The sequence below is a fragment of the Xenopus laevis genome, chromosome 1S (genome assembly GCF_017654675.1).
Source record: "Xenopus laevis strain J_2021 chromosome 1S, Xenopus_laevis_v10.1, whole genome shotgun sequence".
NCBI lineage: Eukaryota > Metazoa > Chordata > Amphibia > Anura > Pipidae > Xenopus > Xenopus laevis.
Genome location: NC_054372.1, coordinates 27872387 through 27899245, shown reverse-complemented (window position 1 = coordinate 27899245; position 26859 = coordinate 27872387). Strand labels below are relative to the sequence as shown.

Sequence of the window (26859 nt, the reverse complement as noted above, 5' to 3'; positions counted from 1 at the left end):
TTTATACAAATAATATTTATTGCGATTTTTTTGCGATACTTTTACAGTGCTGTAACCCACATGGGTCAGTGGGCTACAATTTTATCCATTATTTCATAAACAGCAACAAGGCCTGACTACAGTCTATTCACAGTATAAAATGCATTTATAAAGAGCAATAGGACACAGTACAAAAATATATTCTCTCCTAATCTGTTTTGTCAGGAGAACAGAACTGTACATGCAAATTCAACAAAACATGGGCTAAGATTATTTACACTGTTTAATCTAATGGGGAAATGGAATAAAATCCAAATGACATTGTGAATGGGTGGCTGAAAATTCATATGCATTGTGCAATATCTTTTCCACTTACGTCTTTTATTATACTGCCCCATAAAAGTTATAGGATAAACATATGTACAGCATACAGTACATAATCCAAACATCATAAACATATTTACAGTATATGATGATTATAATGCAAACAGTTGTGATTCTTGTCTACATTCAATACTTACAGCAGAAACTTCCCCAGCTGAAAAGGTACCTGGTACCTGTAGACAGCAGTGGATGTGGTTGATTAGAGGCAATTTTGGGCGTTTCAGTTGTATTTTTAACATGAATATCCCCCAGCACAGGCAAAATGCACAAAATCCCTACATGGCCTCATGCTGATCTGGGACAGGGGATTCATGTTAATAACTGCACAGGGTACAATGTGATCATTATTATTTTCAATTATTATTTCTATTTAATTTTGTTTTAATATTTATTTATATTTGCGCTGCTGGGTCCTGTTGGGAGCCCCTGTTGGAAGAAGAAGGCAGACAAGGCTTTTGTTCCTGGATGCCTGTGGATCCAGTAGCCTAGAATGGGGGCTCTTTTTGGATGTAGTCTATGGGCCTGAAATGTCATTACTCCACCACTGCTCTCTGCCATAAATACTAGCTAAGTAAAGAACATCAAGCGGGTATTCCTCTTTCTGGAGAATTCTGCAGCGTTCAAGGCTGCACCTGCTTGTAGGGTATCAGTGGTAAATCAATATGGAGAGCAGGACCTTAGTCCTGGGGAGGGAAACCTAGCAAGGACACGCCATTACTGTGCCAACACATATATTTTTATACAGGAGGGGTGTGTGGGGAACAACCATATTTTGTGCTGGCGGGCAAGGCAGTTAGGTAATGCTATAACACACAAGAATCTTGGGAGGATCTTACTGGCTAATACATGAATGTTTAGGAATGGGATCGATTATGCATAATGATTAGGACCTAGATAAGGGCAACCCTTGCTGCAAAGAGTGTTAGCATGCAGTTCATTAGTCCGTTGACTGTATAGGCGCAACAGACGAAGGGAGCCCCGTAAGTAACATCAATGCATGTGATAATTCCATGGCTCCCCTGCATCTCCCCAGTATCCTGCACTTTGTACCTTGTCCAACAAAGGGCGATAAACCGACCTAAGTATAGAAGACAGTGTACTGTCCCAAGTATCTATGTGAATAGCACCTATACACACATAGAATACCATATGTTTTGCCAATTTCCACCTGGGTTGCATCCATAGCTAATGTTATAACTTTTGGGCACAAGGGCATGGCCATTGTCTCTGATGCTTCCCAATACTTACCGACCCACAGTAGTTAAACAGACATCACAATCTCAAACAATAATTTCATCTATATCAATAAATATATTTCTGATTCAAAGCATACTCGCATACTCTAAATATATGCTGACCAATCCTAAACATAAAATTGAAAACACAATAAGAGAAGTGCATTAGTCCTGTGTATATTTTATAGAGGTAGTTGGTTCCCAGTGCCTGGGATGCTCACACAGGAGTACAAGGCATTTTAGGGTAGTTTTTAAATTGTAAAATTGGATCTATAAAGATGGCACTGGTGAGGCAATTCTGGCTAAATAGCATGTGTTGTTGCAAGGATAAAACATGCACTAATAGTGAGTTTCCTAGACGTGCATGTGGGGGAATGCAAAAACTGGTGCACTCTTTATGATTAAGGAAAGAGGCTTATGGCACATGAAGTGCACCTCACTCTGCCCCAGGAATTAAAAACAACAAAAAATATAAATATATAAACATCCATGCACCAGCAAGGAGCAGGGCAAAGTACAAAAAAACATAGGCTTTGCACCCTGCCATGCATGTACAAAATGACACTTATATGTCTGCTTATACAAACTGCCACCTTGCTTTGGGCCAAGAACAACCACATTGACTAAGGCAAAAAAAAATAAAATACCCTATGCTTACACCACTTACACTGCAATAGCAGCAGCACCAGAATTTCATGATCAGTAGGGGTGCTGTGATGTTAGCAATGTTTTTTCCAAACATGAAAAGGAAGATGAACTTTGCTTATAAATAAGGTGTATTTTTCCTTTACTACTCATTTATTGCGAAATATTTTCCTTAAATAAAAAAATAATTCTAAATAAAAAATTACACATGTTAAAAAAAATCTTTGTCTGTGTATTACCTATTTACATTACTTAGAAACATTTTCGGCGCAAGCTGACAGGTGTCACACTGCAATACATATGCAGTAATGCAATGATATCAACACTTTTTAATAAGGTTAAATACAGATCTTCTACGTTCCGTCTTGGAACAATGTACTTGTGTTAGTGATGCTGAACTGCTCTGCTGAAACCAGTGTTCTCTTCCTCGTACCCCAATAGAGAATGGTCTGCGTTCCCGAGCAAACTGTACTGATCCTCCTGTCCATTGGCCTGATTGAGCTTCTCTTTCTGCATACTAGAGCTTATCTGGCTCCAGGTGATATTAGTGTTCTTGAAAGCGTGCAGCAGAAAAATGCCTATGATGATGGTTATGAATCCATTCAGGGTTCCAATCATATCACTGGCATTCATGCTTTTCCACTCCTTAAACAGGATGATAGAACAGGTCACCACCATGGTGGTGAAAAACACGTAATAGATAGGCGTCACGATGGAGGTATTGAACACATCCAGAGCTTTGTTAAGGTAATTGATTTGCGTCCCCACAGACACAACTAAGACCACCAACAAGATGTAGAAGAGCGGGTCTTTGTAAACAGGCTTTCTTTCTATAAAGTCTTGAATGGCGATCCCCAGGCCTTTTACAGATGATACAGAAAAGGAACCAATGGCCGAGCAGATGGAGATGTAGACCAGAATGTTGGACTGGCCCTTGCTAGGGGCAACAAAGAAAATGAGCAACAAAACGACCACGACAACCAGACTGGCAAATGTGACGAACCCTGTGGATAGAAAAACAAAGGATATAATGAGTAAACACAAGGCAACGCTCCTGCATTATGATATTACTTGGTAGTAAAATAAAGCGCAACTAAAGCCTGTGATCTCCTGATAGTACTGATGTCACAGCTGTAAGACGTGACTCAACTACCTCTTGGTTCCATCCCAAGAGGAAATATCATTATTAAAAGAAAATATTACTATTATATAAAATAGGGATGCACCGAATCCAGGATTCGGTTTGGGATTCGGCCAGGATTCGGCCGAATCCTTCTGCCTGGCCGAACCAAATCCGAATCCTTATTTGCATATGTAAATTAGGGGTGGGGAGGGAAATCATGTGACTTTTTGTCACAAAACAAGGAAGTAGAAAATGTTTTCCCCTTCCCACCCCTAATTTGCATATGCAAATCTTTCACAAAGGGTTCGGGGGTTAGGCCGAATCCAAAAAAGTGGATTCGGTGCATCCCTAATATAAAATAATATATTGTGTCACAAGCATACATGTACAAAAGGACAGTAGATCATGTGATGGAAGGAGACCCAACTACTGCACAATACGTCATATACTGCACATACAGTCTAAAGTATGGAACATTTCAGTTACACCCGCTACACATTCTAAACACAACCCTTTTGGTTTGAGGTGCCCAAATGATGGAGTTGAATAATCCCATAGCACTTTGCACTTAATCTACCATGTATAATTAATAAATTACCTAACTACCATCTATCAAACAAACTAGCAGCAAACTATCATAATGAACCCATTTTGACTCAAACCACAAGTTCCCATGTTTATTACATGTTGGATAAAACAACAATTTGCTTAGTGGTGTCTCATGCTTCCTTTTGGGTTACTTATTAGAGTAACACACACACACATCATGGTCCACACTGTTGTTCTGAATAAACAGATGTTTTTCACTCGTGATGAAGGCAATGAACTCAAGAATGAATTTATTGCCAGGCACCAGTGGTTCATCACAATTATCAAACACGTACAGTATTCTTTTCACCGCACTCTTAGGGGGGAAACAATTAAAATCACAAATATTACTTAAAATTACTTTTTTGCAAATGTTTAGCGCTGCTCGCAATGAAAAAAAAAAAACATTCACTGGCGAATATTACATTGCACAATATCTTTAAGCAAAGGTTCAACTGCTCTGGAGTTCTGTTAAATATTTTGTTTCAAAAAACGCTTGGCAAATGTGACGTTTTATTACATAGTACAAAGAAAACACGCGCACACTCAGGCCCTTCGACGAATAACGCTGGTGCCAAGGCCTAAGGGAGACGGCACTCCCAATGGACAATGTGTAGAAACAAAAGCCTGGCACACGGAGCAAATTAAACCGGGGTCCTACCCCTGGTATGTTTATTGCATCAAACAACGTTTCGGAGGGAGTTCCCCACTTCGTCAGGTGACATTCGCAGCGTATGTTTTATTACATATGTTGCGAATGTTCAGCCATTTGGTCTCAAACTTTGTGATGAAATAGCTGAGGTCTGTAATCTTTAAAAGAGAAGCAAACATGGTCACTAACATCCGCAAAGGTGTCTGCGAAAAGTTTTTGCTCATATACACATATTACATTCCCCCTTTAGTGTTTGGCCAAACCACTTGACCCATCCTCCTGTTTTTTTCTCAGACCCTCTTTGCCAATCAAGGATGCTGCTCCTTCTTGCAAACTTTTAGTAGAGTTGTCCACCTTACGTTCCAGTTTCACTAGGCCCTACGTACCCTACTCCCTTCTAGGGCATTCCCCTTCCCAGATGGCTCAACCAAAAAATGACAATGATTATATAAGAATTTTCCCACACCTTGATATTTCCTGCATGCCAATATTTTAGCTATTTATTGAATCACAATCCAGATGACAAGGACAAATAAAATAATCTATTCTCATTCCCTTTCACTGGAAAATTGTTCTAAAATGATAAAAACTGTATTTTATATTTTATACAATCCTTTTGTAACTCAACAATGGATTAAAACAGACCATTTTCTTGTGTCCTATTTGTGCCTCACTTTCTTTGCCAAAATACACACACTGTATAAATAAACCTCTCATGCTACATTTACACTGATCCTGTTCCCGTTCATTCCTTATACAGTCACACGCTCAGAAAACATACACAGCAGTATTGTTTTTTTCTATGTATTCCTATAAGAATAATGTATAAATATATTAATATGAGTCACTAAGCCTGTACAGGAAAATACTAATAGAAACTGTTGGTGGGATTTTCGGGCTAAGCGGTAACAGTACACAGTCGAAGGTCAATGCTGTTTTTTTTTCGGAAAGGAGAGAGTTCAAGGTGTAGCACAGAAATATCTGATAGAAAACTGTTTGGATTGTGATAACGTGTGAGTTTTTGCCCCTTGCAGGAAAACGAATAACTTGATGTAAAAAAAAAAAACACGTGTAACTGCCATCAGTGTAGGGTTATGAATATGCAGCTAACCCTACTGATGAATGGAGCCTATATAAGACTACAGACAGTTTGCAGTAAAGCAGTTAGCAGACAGCTTCAAATAACTTCTGGCAAGTTTGAGGACAATTCTTTTTTACATTTGTGTTAAAAATAGGGATGCACCGAATCCAGGATTCGGCCTTTTTCAGCAGGATTCGGATTCGGTCAAATCCTTCTGCCCGGCCAAACCGAATCCAAATCCTAATTTTCATATGCAAATTAGGGGCAGGGAGGGAAATTGCGTGACTTTTTGTCAGAAAACAAGGAAGTAGAAAATGTTTTTCCCTTCCCACCCCTTATTTGCATATGCAAATTAGGGTTCGGATTCGGTTCGGTACTTGGCCGAATCTTTCGGGAAGGATTCGGGGTTCAGCCGAATCCAAAAAAGTGTATTCAGTGCATCCCTAGTTAAAATGCGTACTGTTTTACTTTAAATGCCCCTTATATTGTGTCTATTTTATTCATATGTCAAATCCAAATGTAAAATGAGTTGGAGAGCAAGCATGACAAAAATTCTCTGGGTGATGCTAAATAAGGGCTGTGACTGACTATTTGGTAGCTGCTATGTGGACTGGTAGCCTACAAGAGGCTCTGTTGGCTAGTTGCAACCACAACTCCATGCAAGGAATTCAAAAATAAGCACCTGCTTTGAGGCCAATGGGAGCAACATCCAAGGGGTTGGTGAGCAACATGTTGCTCACGAGCCACTGTTTGGGAATCACTGACCTAAACTATAACCGGATCTGAGACAAAAGTGGTGGGATGGAAGACAAAAGAGACCTTTAGGGTATGAACCCAAGAGGCCTCCATATCTTTCTATTTCTTTTTCCCTTATCTCTTATAGCAGGAGGACCTTATAACTTCTGCTGGCAAACCAGTCACTACATGACTCGATAGTACTGGACAGTTAATAAATTAGCCAATGTAATCACAATTGTAGTCACAATTTTTATGTTTTGTAACAGCTCTAGAGATGCAAAGCAGCATAGCAGGGTTTACTGTAATTTTTAGGAGTAACATTGCTGCAAAACCCCCTAGCAAAATTCATAAAGGTACTGTGTGTAGAGAAGGCAGGATCTGGAAAGTTCCCAGTACTAGTGAAGTAATACTTTGAATTCCCAGTGTTTAATTGACTAACCTGGATCTCTTAACTTCATTTCCATGTCATGCAGAGAGGTGACTTCCTCCTCATGTGGTGCGTGGATCACCATCATTGTAGAGCCCAAAATGCACAGGAGGCAACCCAGTTTCCCATGCATGTTTAGCTTCTCATTTAGGAAATGTGATGACAGCATTGCACTGTATGCAGAACAGAAAACAAAATGTTCAATCGGCAATTCTTCCCTTAAAGAGATTTCAGGGGATATCAACCCTAGTATTTATGGGGATGTGACATGGGATGTGACATGCTCTAGAATTAAATGCTGAAAATGAATACCCAAGGCTCATGAATCCAATCCCATTACTGACACTATTGCAAACTGAATTTTTGGAACAGTGCTCATAGCTCTTATTTGTTGAAACACAGTGGTATTTAGACAAACTGAAATGATTAGATAAACAGTGAAAGCCAAGGACTGAACATTGCTAGAGATACTCCTCTATACTAGAAATGACTTATGAATCTAGGCCACATGTCCATATGTATGTTAGAACTTTAGAATTAAATTGTATCAGCGAACATTAACTAAAACTATTTGTGCAGGTACTTTTGCTGTGATCAAATTCCCCTCATACAGTTGCATAAGAGGCCAGTAAAAGACACACCTATGTAACACATTTATTCTTGCAACAGACTCACCATACTAGTACACTCAGTGCACCGAGGGGAGTAACCAGGGTCGCTGGAGCAAATGCATAGGCAGCAAAGTTGGCGGCTTCTCCTGCTCCCACTAAACAAAAGCAGATATAAGAATATTATGTTAGATGGAAAAGAAAAGATGTAGACTCTGTGGCACAGTTCTGAGCATAATACCTAAAAAAGAAGCCAGCGCCACAGGCACCGGGCAAAACAAACAAATATAGGGCAATAACGTTTTGCAAATGACCCCCTTATTTCTGTGCACAGGTTTTATTGTAGCTTCACCGTGCTATGTGTAACCCCTTCTTATCCACCACCACAATTCTATATAGCCTTTCAGGGAAGAGGGGTTGCTTCTTGCCTCGTGGGCCTTATAGGTGGATACTCACAAACATATGGTTCAAATAGGCGTAAAAAATCTTTGTTGTCCCAGCGCGTATCCTTTAGAAATGGTATTCCGCAATAATAGCATGTATAGCATATCGTCCTAGAGAGGCTTTCTCTCCACGCCTATCCACAGTCGGAAATCCTGCTGCCAGAGCGCTCGTGGCTTTAGGGTCCCTTGCAGTATATCGGCGGGTCGCTCTCCTATGGCGTGCTATTCCGTGCTCCGTGCCTTACGCGTTTCGTCTATCACTTCGTCAGAGGCTTCTGTGGATAGGCGTGGAGAGAAAGCCTCTCTAGGACGATATGCTATACATGCTATTATTGCGGAATACCATTTCTAAAGGATACGCGCTGGGACAACAAAGATTTTTTACGCCTATTTGAACCATATGTTTGTGAGTATCCACCTATAAGGCCCACGAGGCAAGAAGCAACCCCTCTTCCCTGAAAGGCTATATAGAATTGTGGTGGTGGATAAGAAGGGGTTACACATAGCACGGTGAAGCTACAATAAAACCTGTGCACAGAAATAAGGGGGTCATTTGCAAAACGTTATTGCCCTATATTTGTTTGTTTTGCCCGGTGCCTGTGGCGCTGGCTTCTTTTTTAGGTATTATTTTGTGGACTTGAGGGATACAAGTGAGAGCCGGCAGGGGATTGCGAACACAACCAAACCTAGGACTATAATTTGGACTGACAGTTCTGAGCATGCCTGGGTCTAAAACCTTAGCATTATTAATACTCTATATTATCCATCAGTTTAGTAAAAGGTACTGTAGTGTTTGTACGCAAGAATGCAGTGTAGCAACAGATGCAAGAGAGCCCTGAAATTGTAACTCAATCAAATCCAGTAACACACTGTAAAGTCAAGTGCAAAGAAATCATTTATTTAGCCCAAAACCATGACCAAAAAAAACAAGGTCACAGTGTGCTACTGGATATTGTTTGACTTTTTCTGTGGCCCTACGGCAGGTGAGAATATGTGAATAAGAACCTGATGCTACACAAGAGTGCCATAATGCAGCAATTGGAGTTTCCATCTCTCCTTGTTGCAACACTTTCTATAGTCAAGGTTATTACTAGGCAAGTGCATGTGACTAAGTATATGTGCCTATCTTATCTTTTATTTTATGACACAATACTGAGGGATTTTCCGCTGTACTATATAAAAGCCATGGTGTCAGAGACCACAAACAGTCGCTCTAATGATAGTCTAAGTAAAGGAATTACCTAATAAGATACAGTATACTGTATACATAAGGGACACATAGTCCACACCCATTTAATCTGTATCTAGATTATTATCTATAGATACACAGAGCTTGTGGGTTGAAGCTGTAGTACATGGTTGGGAGATGGATGGACTGAGTAGTGGATGTATCCCAGATATATTACTTCTGCCAGGTATAATCTCATTTGCCAGCACTTCCCATTAGTGCAATTTAATAGATTACCAGACAACCAAGAGTCCCAGGGGCCACATTTTCTTGAACCAAAGAAGTGCACCAGTGCAACATGGAAGCAGGCCTGGACTGGCAATCTGTGGGTTCTGGCAAATGCCAGAGGGGCTGCTATAAGGTGCCATAGAAAGTCAGTATTTAGTGGGCTGGTGGGGGCTGTTTGGGCCGATCGGGCCTCTGTGTACCTGAAATGGCAGGGCCTCTTTTAATTCTCAGTCCGGACCTGCATGGAAGGTCCAATGCTCTCATAAATATTAGGAGGTTGCCTTGTGAATACTTGGGATTATTCCCACACTTCATACACATACACAGGCAACTGAACACACTGACCCTTGTGTGTGTGAATGTGGTAGGGGACATAGATTGTGAGCTGCACTCGGACAGGGACTGATGTAATTGGCCAAAGCCCTCTGAAAAGTGCTGTAACCAATTAGTAATATATATTTAAAAAAAGACCAGCAACATCGGGATATTTGTGCATCAAAATAAAGGTGTATTCACATTTTGCATGAATAGCATATATATATATATATATATATATATATATATATATATATATATATATATATATATATATATATATATATATATATATATATATATATATATATATATATATATATATATATATATAGCAGAAGCAATGGTGCACTCTGTAGACTCAGATACTAAATGGGTGCCAGCACTGATTATTTGCAATAGAAAGAAAGCTTGCGGCACTCACAGGGTCTATGTTGCAAAAAACAAAAGGGTTTATTTAGCCTCAACGTTTCGATCCCCCACAGGGATCTTCGTCAGGAGCAGTATACAGACTGCTTTTTTTTTTTTTTGTCTGTATACTGCTCCTGACGAAGATCCCTGTGGGGGAGGCTGAATAAACCTTTTTTGTTTTTTGCAACATAAACCCTGTGAGTGCCGAAAGCTTTTTATATATATATATATATATATATATATATATATATATATATATATATATATATATATATATAATATATATATATATATATATATATATATATATATATATATATATATATATATATAAATACAGTGTATATTATAAAAGGGTAAATTACATTTACTATTAACCATAGCGAGACTTACTTGAGAGCAATCCTGCCCACCAAAACCGTTCCTTGAGGTATGAGAATCCACCTTGCCCTGCAAAATGACCAACATACTGTATTATATTTGTGAAAGATCTGTGACCTGATCTGGCCCAACTTTTCCAACCTTCAACTGGGGGGGTCACTGACCCTGGCAGCCGAAAAAACATTGCTCTTTGAGGCTATAATTTTATTGATATTCTTATTTTTTAGTACAGGTAAGGGACGTGTTATCCAGAATGCTTGGATCTTTGGATCTCCATACTACTTTCTACTAAACAATCATTTAAACATTAATGAAACTTAATAGGATTGTTTTGCCTCCACTAAGGATTAATTATATCTTAGTTGGGATAAAGTAGAAGCTACGGTTTTATGATAACAGAGAAAAAAGAAAATCATTTTCAAAAATGTAAACTATTTGTTTAAAATGGAGTCTATAGGAGATAGCATTACTGTAAATTGAAGCTTTCTGAATAAGGGGTTTCTGGATAATGAATCTCATACCTGTACCCTTTATGACCCTAGCAACTAGATAGCTGATGTAATTACAAAGATGCTGAACAAAATGTAACATAATTCAAAAACACAAAAATACCAACTGCCCATGTACCCCTTTACCCACAAACTTTACATTTTCTGCAATTTAAACTTACCAGCTCTGGTGCTTCCTTTATCCGCCAGACGTAAAAGACCCTTCTTTTTCATGATAAAACTTGAACCAATGAAAAGACTGGAACTTACTGCCAAAATGAGGCCTATGTACAGATTATATTTGGCTCCTAAAGTCTTTGCAACACTTAAATCTGTTTCATTGGAGGATTCTCTCGTGTCTCTTGGAAATGGCACATAGGATAGGGGATCCTGGGAAATGTTCAAGATCTGGCACCATGCTTGGGAAATGTTTGGAGGACACATTAAGGATATTACAGCTCCTAGAAGGAATAAAGAAGAATTAAAATAAGCAACCTAGAGCCTGCCTGAGAGAGCGCTGAGTAGTATAATATAAGGCAGTGTTTGTGTTGCAGCAAGAAATTAAAGACTAATACCTGAATTACTTGAATCATTCTTCTAAACTAGTATAACTGGAAAATATGAAAATATCATGTAATTGGTGCTGGTATTATTAATTAGCTCATGACCATGACGTTTATCAAGTTCAGCTTTTTTCAGATTCAGTTCCAGGTTTATCCAGTTGTATCTGCTTCTGTCAATTTTAGCCTTTTTTAGCTTGATTGTCATCAAGTCTGAGTGTGTAGGAATCATTGCATTAGCTTAAAGGAACAGTTCAGTGTAAAAATAAAAACTGGGTAAATAGATAGGCTGTGCAAAATAAAAGTGTTTCTAATATAGTTAGTTAGTCACAAATGTAATGTATAAAGGCTGGAGTGACTGGATGCCAAACATAATAGCCAGAACACTACTTCCTGCTTTTCAGCTCTCTTGGTTACCAGGCAGCAACCAATCAGTGACTTGAGGGGGCCACGTGGACCATAATTGTTACTTTTCAATCTGAGCTGCATGCTAAGGATCAATTGCAAAACTTACTGAATAGTTATGTCAGACATCCAGAACAGAACACTACTTCCTGCTTTTCAGCTCACTAACGCTGAGTTAGTCAGCGACATTTGTTTTGCACAACCTATTTACCCAGTTTTTATTTTTATACTGAACAATTCCTTTAAGTACTGTAATGGTTACAGTATGCAAAACTAGCTCCAGGGACACACACATAATGGATTCTACAGCTCTCCTCTTTGGTTCTAAACATTTATTATGTATTGGGTGGGTAGTTGATACAGGTTGATGCTTGAAGTGTGAGATGCTATTGCAATATTCCACCTAAAAGGTTGTTCCACATTGCAACAATGCAACAATGATCACGTCAGGATGCTTTCTTGATTTACATTCTGGCTCCTGTATCATTTCCAGATGGCCTTCAACAAAATCACGTTTATCCCCAGTATTGTAACTAGAGGAGGGCAGGCCCTGTCGTGGGACGTGCAGCCGGCCCCCCGCCCCCATTGGGTAATCATAAATAGAAAATTGCCATTTTAAAAATAATGGTCGACCCCCTGGGATCGCATGAGTCACGGTGCACACAAACAAACCATACATGTTAGGTCACATGAGCCAATTAACAGACAGAGTTGTGTCTTTTGCTTCCACACTTCTCCCTGTTACAGTTAGAGTTGTAGTATTTCTGGTCAGGTGATCTCTGAGGCAGCACACAGACCATCACAAAATGGTGTTTCAAGGCAAGAGATGTAAAAGGGCAATATTTACCTAAATATATATTCCAGTTTGGTAAGATTCTTTAATATGACACTTAATTTGATCTGTTGCTCAAGTATTAATTTTGGGGGTATAGTTTTCCTTTAAGCTAAGTACCTCAGCAGTGATAATATGCAATTTGACATTTTACTAGGGACATTTTTAGCCCAAGTGGGCCATCAGAGGGTAAAGGCCCAGGTCAAATGTTTTCTTTACCTTATCTAAAACCTGCACATCATATAGCCTGGTCCCAAACAAATTCCAAATACAGGTATGGGACCTGTTATCCAAAATGCTCGGGACCTGTGGTTTTCCTGATAATTGATCTTTCTGTAATTTGGATCTTCATAACTTAAGTCTACTAGAAAATCATATAAACAATAAATAAATCCAATAAGATTGTTTTGCTTCCAATAAAGATTAATTATATATTAAAGGGGTGGTTCACCTTTAAGGTAACTTTTATTATGTTATAGAACGGCCAATTCTAAGCAACTTTTCAATTGGTTTTCATTATTATTTTTTTTATAGTTTTATAGTTATTTGCCTTTTTCTTCTGACTCTTTGCAGCTTTCAAATGAGTGTCGCTGACTCCCTTCTAAAAAAACAAATGCTCTGTAAGGCTACAAATGTATTGTTACTTGTTATTACTGATCCTTCTATTCAGGCCTCTCCTATTCATATTCCAGTCTTTTATTCAAATCAATGCACGGGTGCTAGGGTAATTTTAACCCTAGTTACCAGATTGGTTAAGATGCAAACTGAAGAGCTGCTGAATAAAAAGCTAAATAACTCAAAAAAACTTTGATAATAAAAAATGAAAACCAATTACAAATTGTCTCAGAATATCACTCTCTTCATCATAATGTGGGGCAAATTTACTAAAGGGCGAAGTGAAGTCATTCCAACTTCGCAAATTTGCTATCAGTCACACTGGCGAAAATTCGCCAGAGATGATGAAAGCCTAACGCAACTTCGCACCCTAACGCTGGCGAAGTTGCACTCTGGCGAAGAGGGCGAAAATACGCAAATGTACTAAAATTGGTCTTTTTCTGAATGTGACCTCCTTTTTCTGAACGTGACCTCCTTCGCCAGAGTGCAACTTCGCCAGGTTAGAGCAGACAAAGTGCAATAGAGAAGATAGGAATTTTAAAAAAGTCCCAAAAAACGCTGAAAAAGATCATAAAAATGTTTAGGGTGCCCACCTACCCCCCTACATTTGTGGCACCTTAACTATACTGTGGGCACATGTGTAGGGCATTAGAACACCTAAATAAACTTTTATTAAGTTTTCCTGTGCTTGTGTAGTGTTCTGTATACGCTGCTGCATACACGTCCATTGAAATTCAAATTTGGCTCCGTATGCAAATTAGCCTTCGCTAGCGCAACTTCGGACCACTCATCGTAACTTTGCTAGCGCAACTTCGGAAACGATCGGTAACTTGTGCGGAACTTCGGATCTTCGTGAATTTGCGATGTCCTGACGAATCTACGCCTGGCGAAGTTCTGCGAAGAAAACGATGGCGGATCTACGGAGGTAAGTAAATTTGCCCCTAAAAGTTATCTCAAAGGTGAACCACCCCTTTAAAGTACAAGTACAACTCACTGTTTTTTTTTTATTACAAAGAAAAAGGACATTGTTTTTAAAAATGTGGATTATTTGGATAAAATGGTTTATAGGAGGCTGCCTTTCTGTAATTCAGAGAGTCCAGATAATGGGTTCTACACCTGTACCTGTCACTATCTATGTACCCATCTATTGATCTGTATCTTTCTGATGATTTGTAGAATGACAGCACTCATCTGTAGCACACTCTCAGAAGTTCTGGGAGACACAAGACATATTTGAAAATGAGATAAACACTCAGAAATTGTTCACAGTGAAAGGAAAATAAAGGTGAATTTAACCCTCTCTCTTTCGACTGACTAAAGGGAAGAGGTTTCAAGGTTGAAGTGGGCTTTAAGGTTTAGTAAATATTCCTATTGTTGAGGGATACAGAAAACTTTAGATTCATTACCAGTTTTTCTAGATTTATAGCAACTTGCCTGGGCAGTAATCGATCACTTGGCCCTAACGGAGACCTGACAGTGAATGAGTTTTGCCCTAAAATACTTGTCGCTGTGTGTGTTTGTTATTCCCTCAGGCTATATCTCTCATTTTCTTAGATAAACGAAATACTATAATCTGTGCTCTGAATAACATGCAAAGTGTACAGCCTTCATGAATGCACTTACGTACGTGAAAACAACACAGGAATTACAGCGGGGCCTCCTACACGCCCAGTGGGGTCTAGAATCTACAGTGTAATATCATTGCATGAAGTGCAACTGTTCTTCTCAAATGAATGTCTACTAGGGATGGGCGAATTTGACGCGTTTCGTCAAAAATTCACCAATGGCGAAATGTCGCCGACGACCATTAAATTCTATGGGCGTCAAAAAAATATTGTTGCGCGGTGAATTTTTCTTGAAGTGCGTCTTTTTTTTGTTGCACGACGCCATACAAGACTGTGGCCGTCAATTCCGCTGCAAAACAAGGCGAAAAAATTCGCCCATCCCTAATGTCTAGTGCTCATGTAACTGATGTGAGGGGGATTCTTCACTATGTTACTACTATGTTACTATGTTAGTAACGACTCTGCCCTAGTGTCTAAGACCCTAACTGCACATTAATGTTTTATTTACTTCAGTGTTGATTTTAGCTGCAAATTCAGGGAGCTGAGCAATGCAGTCCGAACTGCTCTGTGCTGCACTGAGGTCTGGAAAGCAAAGATTCCAATATACTTTGTTTCCACGTCAAAAACTGCTCATACTGCATTCTTTCCTACTGGAGTCGATTTCGTTAAATACAGGCCTCAAGTGCACACCCAAGGTCCGGGTCAGGGGTTCTTAACATAACCCACATAACACAATTTAAAATTAAAACAAATTTTTGAACCTAATGAAATACTTAACAGCAAGTAGAAACTTAACCTTGTCTAACTGGTACAGACAATTAGGGTGTGACTGGTTAAAACCACTGACGAATCTTGAAGACTCATATTATTATTATTTATATATCATCCATACATTTACTCAAAGCTTTACAGAGATTGTACATCACAAGCTCCACTGGTGAATCAGTTCCTGCACCAGTGGAGCTTACAATCTAAGGTATCTATCACAGTCACATACACTGAGGTTGATTTCATCAAGAATCCATCGTGCTTGAAAGGAAACCAGACAATGTTCTGTTTTTTGGGTGTGTGCATAAAAATTATCTTTTGTGTCCACTTTTTGAAACGGTGCAGAGAAATGAATGAAAATCTCAGGGCTAGACAGCAGAAGGGCTACCAACTGAATGAATGAATGGAGCCTTATACCCGACACTTTCTATATTTGGTAGACAAGCACATTGGTACCTAAAATTTGCAAATTTACCAAATTTTTCGCCTGGGTGACTGATACTAAATTTGCAAAGTTGCAAAATGACTTCACGCTGGAGAATTCTCGCCAGTGTTAGTCACTTCGTCCTTTAGTAAATTTGCCCCCATCTATTTACTAACGGTAGCTGTCGTAAATTCGCTGGCATAATTTCGCCGAAGGAGATAGAATCTGGTGTAACTTTGCACTCTAACGCCAGGCGAATTTTCGGTCTGGCGAAAGAGCGTTACTACGCAAATTCAATAAGTTTTTGATTTTACTCGCCGTTACCTCTATCGCCAGACTTGCCTTCGCCACCTCAGACCAGGCGAACTGCAATAGAGTAGATAGGAGTTCCCCAAAAAAACAGTTGAAAAAGTTTCTAAGTCCCAAAAACCCTGGTGCTTTTTCCTATTTAAAGGTTGATAGACTGAAAAAGATCGTACATTTTTTTGGGGTACCCTCCTTCCCCCCTACATTTGCTAACATATGGCACATAAACTATACTGTGGGCACATGTGTAGGGCAATATAACAACTTTATATAATTTTATTAAGGTTCCCTGGCCTTGTGTATTGTAATGTATTTGTTGCAACATATACGTCCATTGTACTTTAACTGCACACCATATGGTAATTAGCCAACGCTAGCGTAACTTCAAACTGCTGAGCGTAATTTTGCTTTCATAATTTCGCCAGCATTCGGTAAACTATGCGCAACTTCGGATCTTCGTGAATTAGCATTGTCCAGGCGAATTTATGCCTGGCGGCGTGTTGCGATGTGCGCAAAGCCTGCGATGGCGAATTTTCACCGGTTAGTGAATTATCCCCTTAGTTGGAAAACAATTGCTGGTAGATAGAACAACTGATGATGTGATGGAAATGTGGCTAAAGGGGCAACTGCCATAGAGAATCACTAGAGATGTCGCGAACTGTTCGCCGGCGAACTTGTTCGCGCGAACATCGGGTGTTCGCGCTCGCCGGAAGTTCGCGAACGTCGCGCGACGTTCGCCATTTTGGGTTCGCCATTGTTGGCGCTTTTTTTTGCCCTCTCACCCCAGACCAGCAGGTACATGGCAGCCAATCAGGAAGCTCTCCCCTGGACCACTCCCCTTCCCTATAAAAACCGAAGCCCTGCAGCGTTTTTTCACTCTGCCTGTGTGTGCTGAAGAGATAGTGTAGGGAGAGAGCTGCTGCCTGTTAGTGATTTCAGGGACAGTTGAAAGTTTGCTGGCTAGTAATCGTTTTGATACTGCTCTGTTATTGGAGGGACAGAAGTCTGCAGGGGTTTGAGGGACATTTAAGCTTAGGTAGCTTTGCTGGCTAGTAATCTACCTTCTACTGCAGTGCTCTGTATGTAGCTGCAGTGGGCAGCTGTCCTGCTTCTGATCTCATCTGCTGACTGCTGCAATAACAGTAGTCCTTGTAAGGACTGCTTTTATTTATTTTTTTGTTGTTTTACTACTACTACTACTACTACTACTATAAGAGCCCAGTGCTATTAGTCTAGCAGTGTTGGGGAGTGGGACTGGTGTGCTAATCTGCTGCTCCTAGTAGTTCAGCAGCACCAACTTTAATTTTTTTTTTTTAATATTCATTTTTTTTTTATTTTACTTTTTTTATTTTACTACCGCTGTAGTAGTGTATAAGTTGACCTTTTAGGCATTATTTGCCCTGTAGGCATTATTTGCACACTGTTTTCTTCAACCCGCCATCGAGCTGTGTGACCTTGTTCACATTCTGTCTAAATATCCATAATATTACCGTCTCCAGAAAAAACACCGGAGTCACTTTTTTCAAGCAGCCATAATATATTTTACGTAATCCGTATCCACCGCTGTAGTAGTGTATACGTTGGCCTTGTAGGCATTATTTGCACACTGTTTTCTTCAACCCGCCATCGAGCTGTGTGACCTTGTTCCCATTCTGTCTAAATATCCATAATATTACCGTCTCCAGAAAAAACACCGGAGTCACTTTTTTCAAGCAGCATTCATATATTTTACGTAATCCGTATCCACCGCTGTAGTAGTGTATACGTTGGCCTTGTAGGCATTATTTGCACACTGTTTTCTTCAACCCGCCATCGAGCTGTGTGACCTTGTTCCCATTCTGTCTAAATATCCATAATATTACCGTCTCCAGAAAAAACACCGGAGTCACTTTTTTCAAGCAGCATTCATATATTTTACGTAATCCGTATCCACCGCTGTAGTAGTGTATACGTTGGCCTTGTAGGCATTATTTGCACACTGTTTTCTTCAACCCGCCATCGAGCTGTGTGACCTTGTTCCCATTCTGTCTAAATATCCATAATATTACCGTCTCCAGAAAAAACACCGGAGTCACTTTTTTCAAGCAGCATTCATATATTTTACGTAATCCGTATCCACCGCTGTAGTAGTGTATACGTTGGCCTTGTAGGCATTATTTGCACAGTGTTTTCTTCAACCCGCCATCGAGCTGTGTGAGCTTGTTCACATTTTGTCTAAATATTGATAATATTATCGTCTCTAGAAAAACCACTTGAGTTACTTTTTTTCAAGCAGCATTCATATATTTTACGTAATCCGTATCCACCGCTGTAGTAGTGTATACGTTGACCTTGTAGGCATTATTTGCACACTGTTTTCTTCAACCCGCCATCGAGCTGTGTGACCTTGTTCACATTTTGTCTAAATATTGATAATATTATCGTCTCTAGAAAAACCACTTGAGTTACTTTTTTTCAAGCAGCATTCATATATTTTACGTAATCCGTATCCACCGCTGTAGTAGTGTATACGTTGACCTTGTAGGCATTATTTGCACACTGTTTTCTTCAACCCGCCATCGAGCTGTGTGACCTTGTTCCCATTCTGTCTAAATATCCATAATATTACCGTCTCCAGAAAAAACACCGGAGTCACTTTTTTCAAGCAGCATTCATATATTTTACGTAATCCGTATCCACCGCTGTAGTAGTGTATACGTTGGCCTTGTAGGCATTATTTGCACACTGTTTTCTTCAACCCGCCATCGAGCTGTGTGACCTTGTTCCCATTCTGTCTAAATATCCATAATATTACCGTCTCCAGAAAAAACACCGGAGTCACTTTTTTCAAGCAGCATTCATATATTTTACGTAATCCGTATCCACCGCTGTAGTAGTGTATACGTTGGCCTTGTAGGCATTGTTTGCCCAGTTTTTTTGGCCGCAGCCACTGAAGCACAGAGGCCAGAAAAAATATGCCATATAAATGCTGAAAATAGTCATTTTTTGCCATACGTTGACTCAACGTATATGGCAAAAAATGACTATTTTCAGCATTTATATGGCATATTTTTTCTGGCAACTGTGCTTCAGTGGCTGCGACCAAAAAAATGCATATTTTCTGCATTTATATGGCATAATTTTTCTGGCCTCTGTGCTTCAGTGGCTGCAACCAAAAAAATTTATATTTTCAGCATTTATATGGCATAATTTTTCTGTCAACTGTGCTTCAGTGGCTGCGACCAAAAAAATGCATGTTTTCTGCATTTATATGGCATAATTTTTCTGGCCTCTGTGCTTCAGTGGCTGCAACCAAAAAAGTTTATATTTTCAGCATTTATATGGCATAATTTTTCTGTCAACTGTGCTTCAGTGGCTGCGACCAAAAAAATGCATATTTTCTGCATTTATATGGCATAATTTTTCTGGCCTCTGTGCTTCAGTGGCTGCAACCAAAAAAATTTATATTTTCAGCATTTATATGGCATAATTTTTCTGGCAACTGTGCTTCAGTGGCTGCGTCCAAAAAAACTGGGCAAACAATGTCTACAAGGTCAACGTATGGCGAAAAATGACTATTTTCAGCATTTATATGGCATATTTTTTCTGGCAACTGTGCTTCAGTGGCTGCGTCCAAAAAAACTGGGCAAACAATGCCTACAAGGTCAACGTATGGCAGTTGTTTAAAGAGAACAGTAGATTACTAGCCAGCAAAGCTACCTAAGCTAAAATGTCCCTCAAATCCCTGCAGACTTCTGTCCCTCCAATACAGAGCAGTATCAAGCAGATTACTAGCCAGCAAACTTACTATCATCTGTCCCTGAAATCACTAACAGCTCTCCCCCTACACTATCTCTTCCAAGCACACACAGGCAGATTTTTCAGATACATTTTTGCCCTTGATCCCCCTCTGGCATGCCACTGTCCAGGTCGTTGCACCCTTTAAACAACTTTAAAATCATTTTTCTGGCCAGAAATGTCTTTTCTAGATGTTAAAGTTCGCCTTCCCATTGAAGTCTATGGGGTTCGCGAACCGTTCGCGAACCGCTCGCATTTTTGCGCAAGTTCGCGAATATGTTCGCGAACTTTTTTTCCGACGTTCGCTACATCCCTAAGAATCACTAGTCAATCTGCTTAGGGATCTTTATCTTGAATGGAAAGACAGCCAGTGAGAGGCACCAGTGTGTACTGAAGCCAGAAAGACGCATTCTTTGATTCCCAGCATCCCCTTGCTCAAACTTTCCTGTCCCGGCTATAACACAACTACTATATTATTCAATTGCTTAGGTTTTAGTTTTTTCCTAAACCACATTCTGGCTAGAAGAATGCAGCACAGATGATTATGCTGCAAAATATATTTATACAGTATAAGCAAATAAGTCGGCAGGCAGATCCACAAACATACACAGTCCAATAGTATACTAGTAACCTCAACCAACAGTCCCATAAATCACAACTAATTACTGTGTATGTTTAGCTACTAATCCCACTGTGCCTAACATACTATAACTAATGGGCATGCTTATTACATTTCTATTGTGCTTTTAAAAAGCTCTGTAACTGCAGCTTACAGAGGGAAACAAGTCAGAGATAATAGAATTCGGCTCATAGGAAACTAAACGTTTTTAGTTGTAAGATTCACAAACAAGCATTTTTACACATTTTGTATAGTTTGAATCTCTTTTTAAACATGGGCTAAATGATTAGGGTTTATGGCAGTGATTCCCAGCCAGTGGCTCAAGAGCAACAAGTTACTCACCAACCCATTCGATGTTACTCTCGGTAGCCTCAAAGCAGGTGCTTATTTTTGAATTCTTGGCTTGGGGGCGAGTTTTAGTTGTATAAAAACCAGGTGTACTTCTAAACAGTGCCCCCTGTAGGCCATCAGGCCATCTTCACTATTCCTCTCATCTTCTATTTCTTGCCTAGAAGATGTATTAAGGTGGTCATAGACGTAGAGATCCGCTTGTTTGGCCATGTCGCCAAACGAGCGGATCTCTCCCTATGCCCACATTGAAGTGGGTGATATCGGGCTGATCCAATCGTGGGCCCTAGGGCCCAACGATCGGATCAAAACGGAGGCCAAATGGGCGGTCGGATTATGGAACCGCATCAACTAAAAGATGTGACCGCGTTTTGGCAGGATTTTCTAACCTGCTCGATCAGCATCTGCCCAACTTTTGGCCAGATATCAATCGGGAAAGCCCGTCAGGGGGCTCTACACACGGGCCAATAAGCTGCCGACTTGGTCTGTCGGCAGCTTTTATCGGCCCGTGTTTGGGGGCTCACTCTTAAAATCACCAGACATCATGTTTCTCTACATGCAGGATTTGTGCAAAGGGCAGTTATTTTGTTAGATTTTGTTTGTACTGGAATCAGTTAAATAAGTATGCTCTAATACATCTGCTAGGAAAGGGAGCCCCCCTATATTGGATCATTCATCTGACACCCAACTGCTGCATGAAGACATAATGAATGATGTTAAGAGAGGAACCCTGCTTGGAAAGACTGGCTTCTCATAACTGTTCCCTGTGACCTTAAGCAAGGCAGTCTCCCAGTAACTGAGGCACAACACTGAGCCTAGGCGATGTGAAGCTCCTGATCTGCATAGAATCTGGTCGTGTCACTGTAAGTTGTCAAACACACCTACTTTGTGCAGCACAGAGATCAGGCAGAACTAGCTCGGCCACAATCAGCTCACTGAGTCATGACATCACTCCTGGGCCCAGGTAATCAAACCTTTCTGTGTCACCACAACTGATGTTACAGGAATGAGGGATCCAAATAACATCACAGTGATTCACGGTAACTTTCAATAACAAAGCAGAGATTACATTGTGATGGGGAGAGTGCCAAGATAAACATTTTAAAGGGAAATTACAGCTATAATAAGAAACCACGTATAAAAATATGAGATGATAATCACTAATCTCAACAATGCTTCCCCTTTATTTAACTCCCCTTTACAAATTAGTTACGTACCAATTTTTTTATTTATTGTAAAAACAATCACTTGTTTATAATTAGAAATGGAGAGATCTCAGTGCCGAAACAATTTAGCCCTAAACTAGTTTGTTTTGTCGTTGCAACATTTTAATATAAATTCATTTAAAACCTTACTTTCTATTCTTTTAACTGCTGAGTAACAGACCCAGAGGGAAAACTGACTGTTCATTGTCTCAGTGAGGCAACTTCGGACGACTATAGAAAACGCATCGCCGCATGTGCATTAGCGCAGGCGACTTTTCATTGCAGGCTATGGGGAAAAACGATGAGGCAGTTCGGGGAGATAGTCGTTCAAAAGATGAGGTGATTAGTCGCCAGGCGACAAAATCTCCCCGAATCTCCTCATGTGGCCTTACCCTAAAGGGATTTAGGAGTTCTTCAGTTGATAGACTATATACTGTAATAGATAGCAATTTTTTAAATAAAAAGTTTAAAAAAATCTCCAGCCACTGCCAGAGACTTGCTGTTTAAAGGACAAGGAAAGTTAAACTAAAGAAGTAGCTAGAAATGTTGTACATTATGTTTTGGGTTTCTGTACCAGCCCAACGCAATCACAGCCCTTTAGCAGTAAAGATCTGTGTCTCTAAAGATGCCCCAGTAGCTCCCCATCTTCTTTTCTGCTGATTCACTGCACATGCTCTGTGCTGCTGTCACTTATTGAGCTTAGGTACCCACTCACAATATACAGTACACATAGAATAGAAATGTCACAATATAAGGCTGATTAGTAATTAATACAGATAATTACTACATGGCAGCACAGAAACCAGTGCAACTCACATCAGAATTTAATAATCAGCCCTGTAGCATCTGCTTATATTACAGACCAACCTCATTTTCTGCTGGATAATTAGTGACGACCCCTAAGCTTAGCTTCTCAACAGCTGCTCAGAGCCCACTGAGCATGTGAGTGTCACAGACACTTTCCAAGATGGTGACCCCCTGTGACAAGTTTGAAGTCCTGGATCATTGCTGCTATTGACAAGCTGAAACTTTAGCCTGGTGCAATACAGTCAGTGTATAAAACATGGCAGCTTTAGCCATATTCATTTTTAGGGTTTAGTTCTCCTTTAAATCCAGCAGTGGAGCTGTGGGGTCAGGGGGGTATGGATTACTTACAGCACTGATGACATCACTAAGTACTGTTTATAAGGATATCATTTACAGGATATCCAGGGATATCTTGTGTAATATCCAGTAACTCCCAGCATGTTCATATTGTAAAGGGTTTTCTAAGAATGCTGGGAGTTTTAGGGCAGCCTAAAACAATCTGCAATTGGGCTTTAATTTGCTATTTTTAAAAATAATTTTCCTTTACTAGGGGTGTGGAGCTTCCAGCTTGGGATTTAAATTGGAAGGAGAATTAGGCTTTTTAGTTTCTAGGGTCACACAACCTAGCAACCCCATAGCTTTTAAAGTATTTATGTCTGACGAGAAGCATATAATGACGTGACTGCATTCTTAACACTCTCATTTTTGTGTGATTATAATGAACTGAATCGATACTTGAGAACTACTGTACCAAGTAACCCATTAAGTGAATAATATAAATGTGCATGATTGTGAGCATGTTTAACTCATCAGTGTGTTGAATAATAAGAACTATATGGTGAGTGTTATCTGTGACATTTCTCCATGTTGTGCAATTTGTACATCAGCCTCTTATAGATCACACCATGAATTACCTGGCCTCACCCAACCTAGATCTAAGCTGTATACACATTACACACAGTCACCCAGTAATTTTGTTTGTGATGTCAATGTTTCTTGGTGTGACCAGCACCACTCCTACATCCATTACTCCACTCCCCCTCTCACAGGCACCCGCACCTTTCCTACAGCCTCCCATACAGCTGATAAACACTGTAACTCCTCCCTCTCTCCTGCTACAGAACTCCACTGACAGTTGCCCTTCTTTGGATACTGCCCTTTACCTGACTTATATTTACTCTTCCACTGCACCTTAAAGCTCTCCATCCCCAAACCTTTCCTATAGTCACCACCACCTCTCCCATACTCTATTGTGCCACACTGCACAGAGTGTTGTGCCCTATAGTAGGAACCTGTACCCCTGTATCACTGCCACCTATGCTGCTTTTTAAAGTCACAGGTACTTTTATTTCTCTGTCTCTTTAAGTGTGACTGGTGAATGTACAAAGCAGTGCGGCAGCTGTAGGAAAGGTGCAGGTGGTTACTACAGGGCAGGGAACTGCGTTTAGTGGGGTACTGGGAGATGGAGGTGACTGTAGAAAAGGTGGATGGAGGGATTTAAGCTACTGTAGGAGAGTGAATATCAGAGGTACAATTCTATATAAGAGAGAGGTGCAATTCTATGTAACAGAGAGAGAGAGAGAGAGAGAGGGAGAGAGAGGGAGAGAGAGAGAGAGAGAGAGAGAGAGAGAGAGAGAGAGAAAGAGAGAGAGAGGGGTACAAATCTATGTAAAAAAAAGAGAGAGAGGTGGGTACATATCTATGTAAGAGAGAGAGAGAGAGAGAGAGAGAGAGAGAGGGGTACAAATCTATGTAAGAGAGGGAGAGGGAGAGAGAGAGAGAGAGAGAGAGAGAGAGAGAGAGAGAGAGGGGTACAAATCTATGTAAGAGAGGGAGAGAGAGGGGGGGTACAAATCTATGTAAGAGAGAGAGAGAGAGAGAGAGAGAGGGAGAGAGAGAGAGGTACAAATCTATGAGAGAGAGAGAGAGAGAGAGATGGGTACAAATCTATGTAAGAGAGGGAGAGAGAGAGAGAGAGAGAGAGAGAGAGAGAGAGAGAGAGGTACAAATCTATGTAAGAGAGGGAGAGAGAGAGAGACAGAGAGAGAGAGGTACAAATCTATGTAAGAGAGAGAGAGAGAAATCTATGTAAGTAAGAGAGAGAGAGAGAGAGAGAGAGAGAGAGAGAGAGAGAGAGAGAGAGAGAGGTATAAGTCTATGTAAGAGAGGTACAATACAAATTCTCACACACATATCCTATCCCTGCTCTCTGGGCTGAGAGATCAGTGACACAGGCACCCATAGAAACCATGTAAATGACAGTCCGTGTCACTAGTTTGAACATTCCACTGGGAAAGGCCACACTCCCCTAGTTGGACACCATAGCACTCTGCTGAGTCTGCTGCTACCAGGTTACACCTAACAATCACTCTCACAATCACGCCTGTATGACTACTATTTAACCCATGGATGTCCAGCCAAGCCTACTGATATATGGGGTGTGCAGAAAAGGCATTTGCTCTGCTTTCTAAGTATCACAGTGGCCCCTTGGGGGGAAATGTGTAATTGTGCAAAAATGCTTAGATATTACCGCTATACCCATCAGCCATATCCAACCTGCTTCTTGCACTTGTTACGCTGGAACTCTAATACCCCACTATCCTCATTTCTCGGTGCTACTGGGAGCTGTAGTTCTAGGACATCTAAAGGGTGGATATTCCAGCTCAGCACATTTTTAAATTCTGGAGTTTTAAAATCAGATTCCTGGATCATAAGGTATCAGGGGTGATCCTGGCCCCTCCGCCGCCTGCTGCTGCCCCCCCCCCTCCCCAGGAAATTCGCTCTTAAAGTACCAGGAGCATTTTTGCTGCCCCTGGTACCTAGTGGGGCGCTGCCGCCTGAGGCGACAGCCTCAACTTGCCTCATTGGCGAAGCACCCCTGTAAGGGATATACTTTTCTAAATCTGCTCCTTTCCAGGTAAGATCCCTGTTTTTATATAGAGTTGCAACTCACCTGTATGGCAGAGGGTTCCTGGTGGCACAAGTACAGGCTTCGCTTCCATGTTACTGCCCAGCACAGGTATCAGTGTCATTCTGGCAGCACCCTGTGCTAGTGTGTGAGCTCTGTGCAGCCCCACCCCTTTCTCACCTGTCATTGAAAGGTAACACCTACCTGAAATCCCAGCAGTGGGGAGGGCCTGGCTGCTTAGTAGATAGCTCAGGTATCCGGATGTGTGGGCAGGCAGTTATGACTTTAGCTATCTTGCTGGCAACCTTACAGCAGCCCAACACTGTGACACTGGGACCCGTTGTAAAAGTGACAAAATCAGGGATTACATTGCCACATATTTTGCCTTCTTCTGCAGCAGCAGCTGTTGTGGATTCCATAGGAAGCCGGTCTCTAATATTAATTTGTTCATTATAATCAAACACAAATAAGTGTCTGTAGAATGTACCAGAAATGTTCCAGAAAGCCTAATTTTCACATTTAATTTTAAAATTTAAAGGAAAACAATAGCCCAAAAATGAATACTTAAGTAACATGAATCATAGGATCCCAGGGGGCAGGGTTGGCTTGGGCCCGGTGGGCCCCGCCGGCCCAGACCCGCTCCCTGAACTTCTTCCTGCCGCGTCCTCCCTTCTTCGGGCAGGTCGCGGCAAAAACACAGCAGAGGGGGGCAGCAGAGGGGGGCCATAAGACTGCAGCCCTGGGGGGCCCCGGCCGACCCTCCCAG

General features: G+C 40.6%; 1 protein-coding gene across 1 annotated transcript; it reads right to left on the bottom strand.

The window, feature by feature from the left end:
- Positions 1-26251, bottom strand: nipal1.S (NIPA-like domain containing 1 S homeolog). The gene is made up of 6 exons (XM_018243132.2): positions 26139-26251; positions 11137-11415; positions 10479-10535; positions 7528-7618; positions 6865-7025; positions 1-3247 (listed from the first exon to the last, which is right to left on the bottom strand). The coding sequence occupies exons 1-6, from the start codon at positions 26215-26217 to the stop codon at positions 2628-2630; spliced, it is 1287 nt and encodes a 428-aa protein (XP_018098621.2). The 5' UTR covers positions 26218-26251; the 3' UTR covers positions 1-2627.
- Positions 26252-26859: the final 608 nt, after the last annotated feature.

What these genes read in the sequence shown, in the direction of transcription:
- nipal1.S (XM_018243132.2), bottom strand. Translation starts at nt 26,217, where the DNA reads ATGACACTGATACCTGTGCTGGGCAGTAACATGGAAGCGAAGCCTGTA. An exon ending in AGGAACCCTCTGCCATACAG is followed by an intron (nt 11,416 to 26,138) that starts GTGAGTTGCAAC and finishes TATTCCTTCTAG; the next exon opens with GAGCTGTAATATCCTTAATG. An exon ending in GCACTGAGTGTACTAGTATG is followed by an intron (nt 7,026 to 7,527) that starts GTGAGTCTGTTG and finishes TTCTGCATACAG; the next exon opens with TGCAATGCTGTCATCACATT.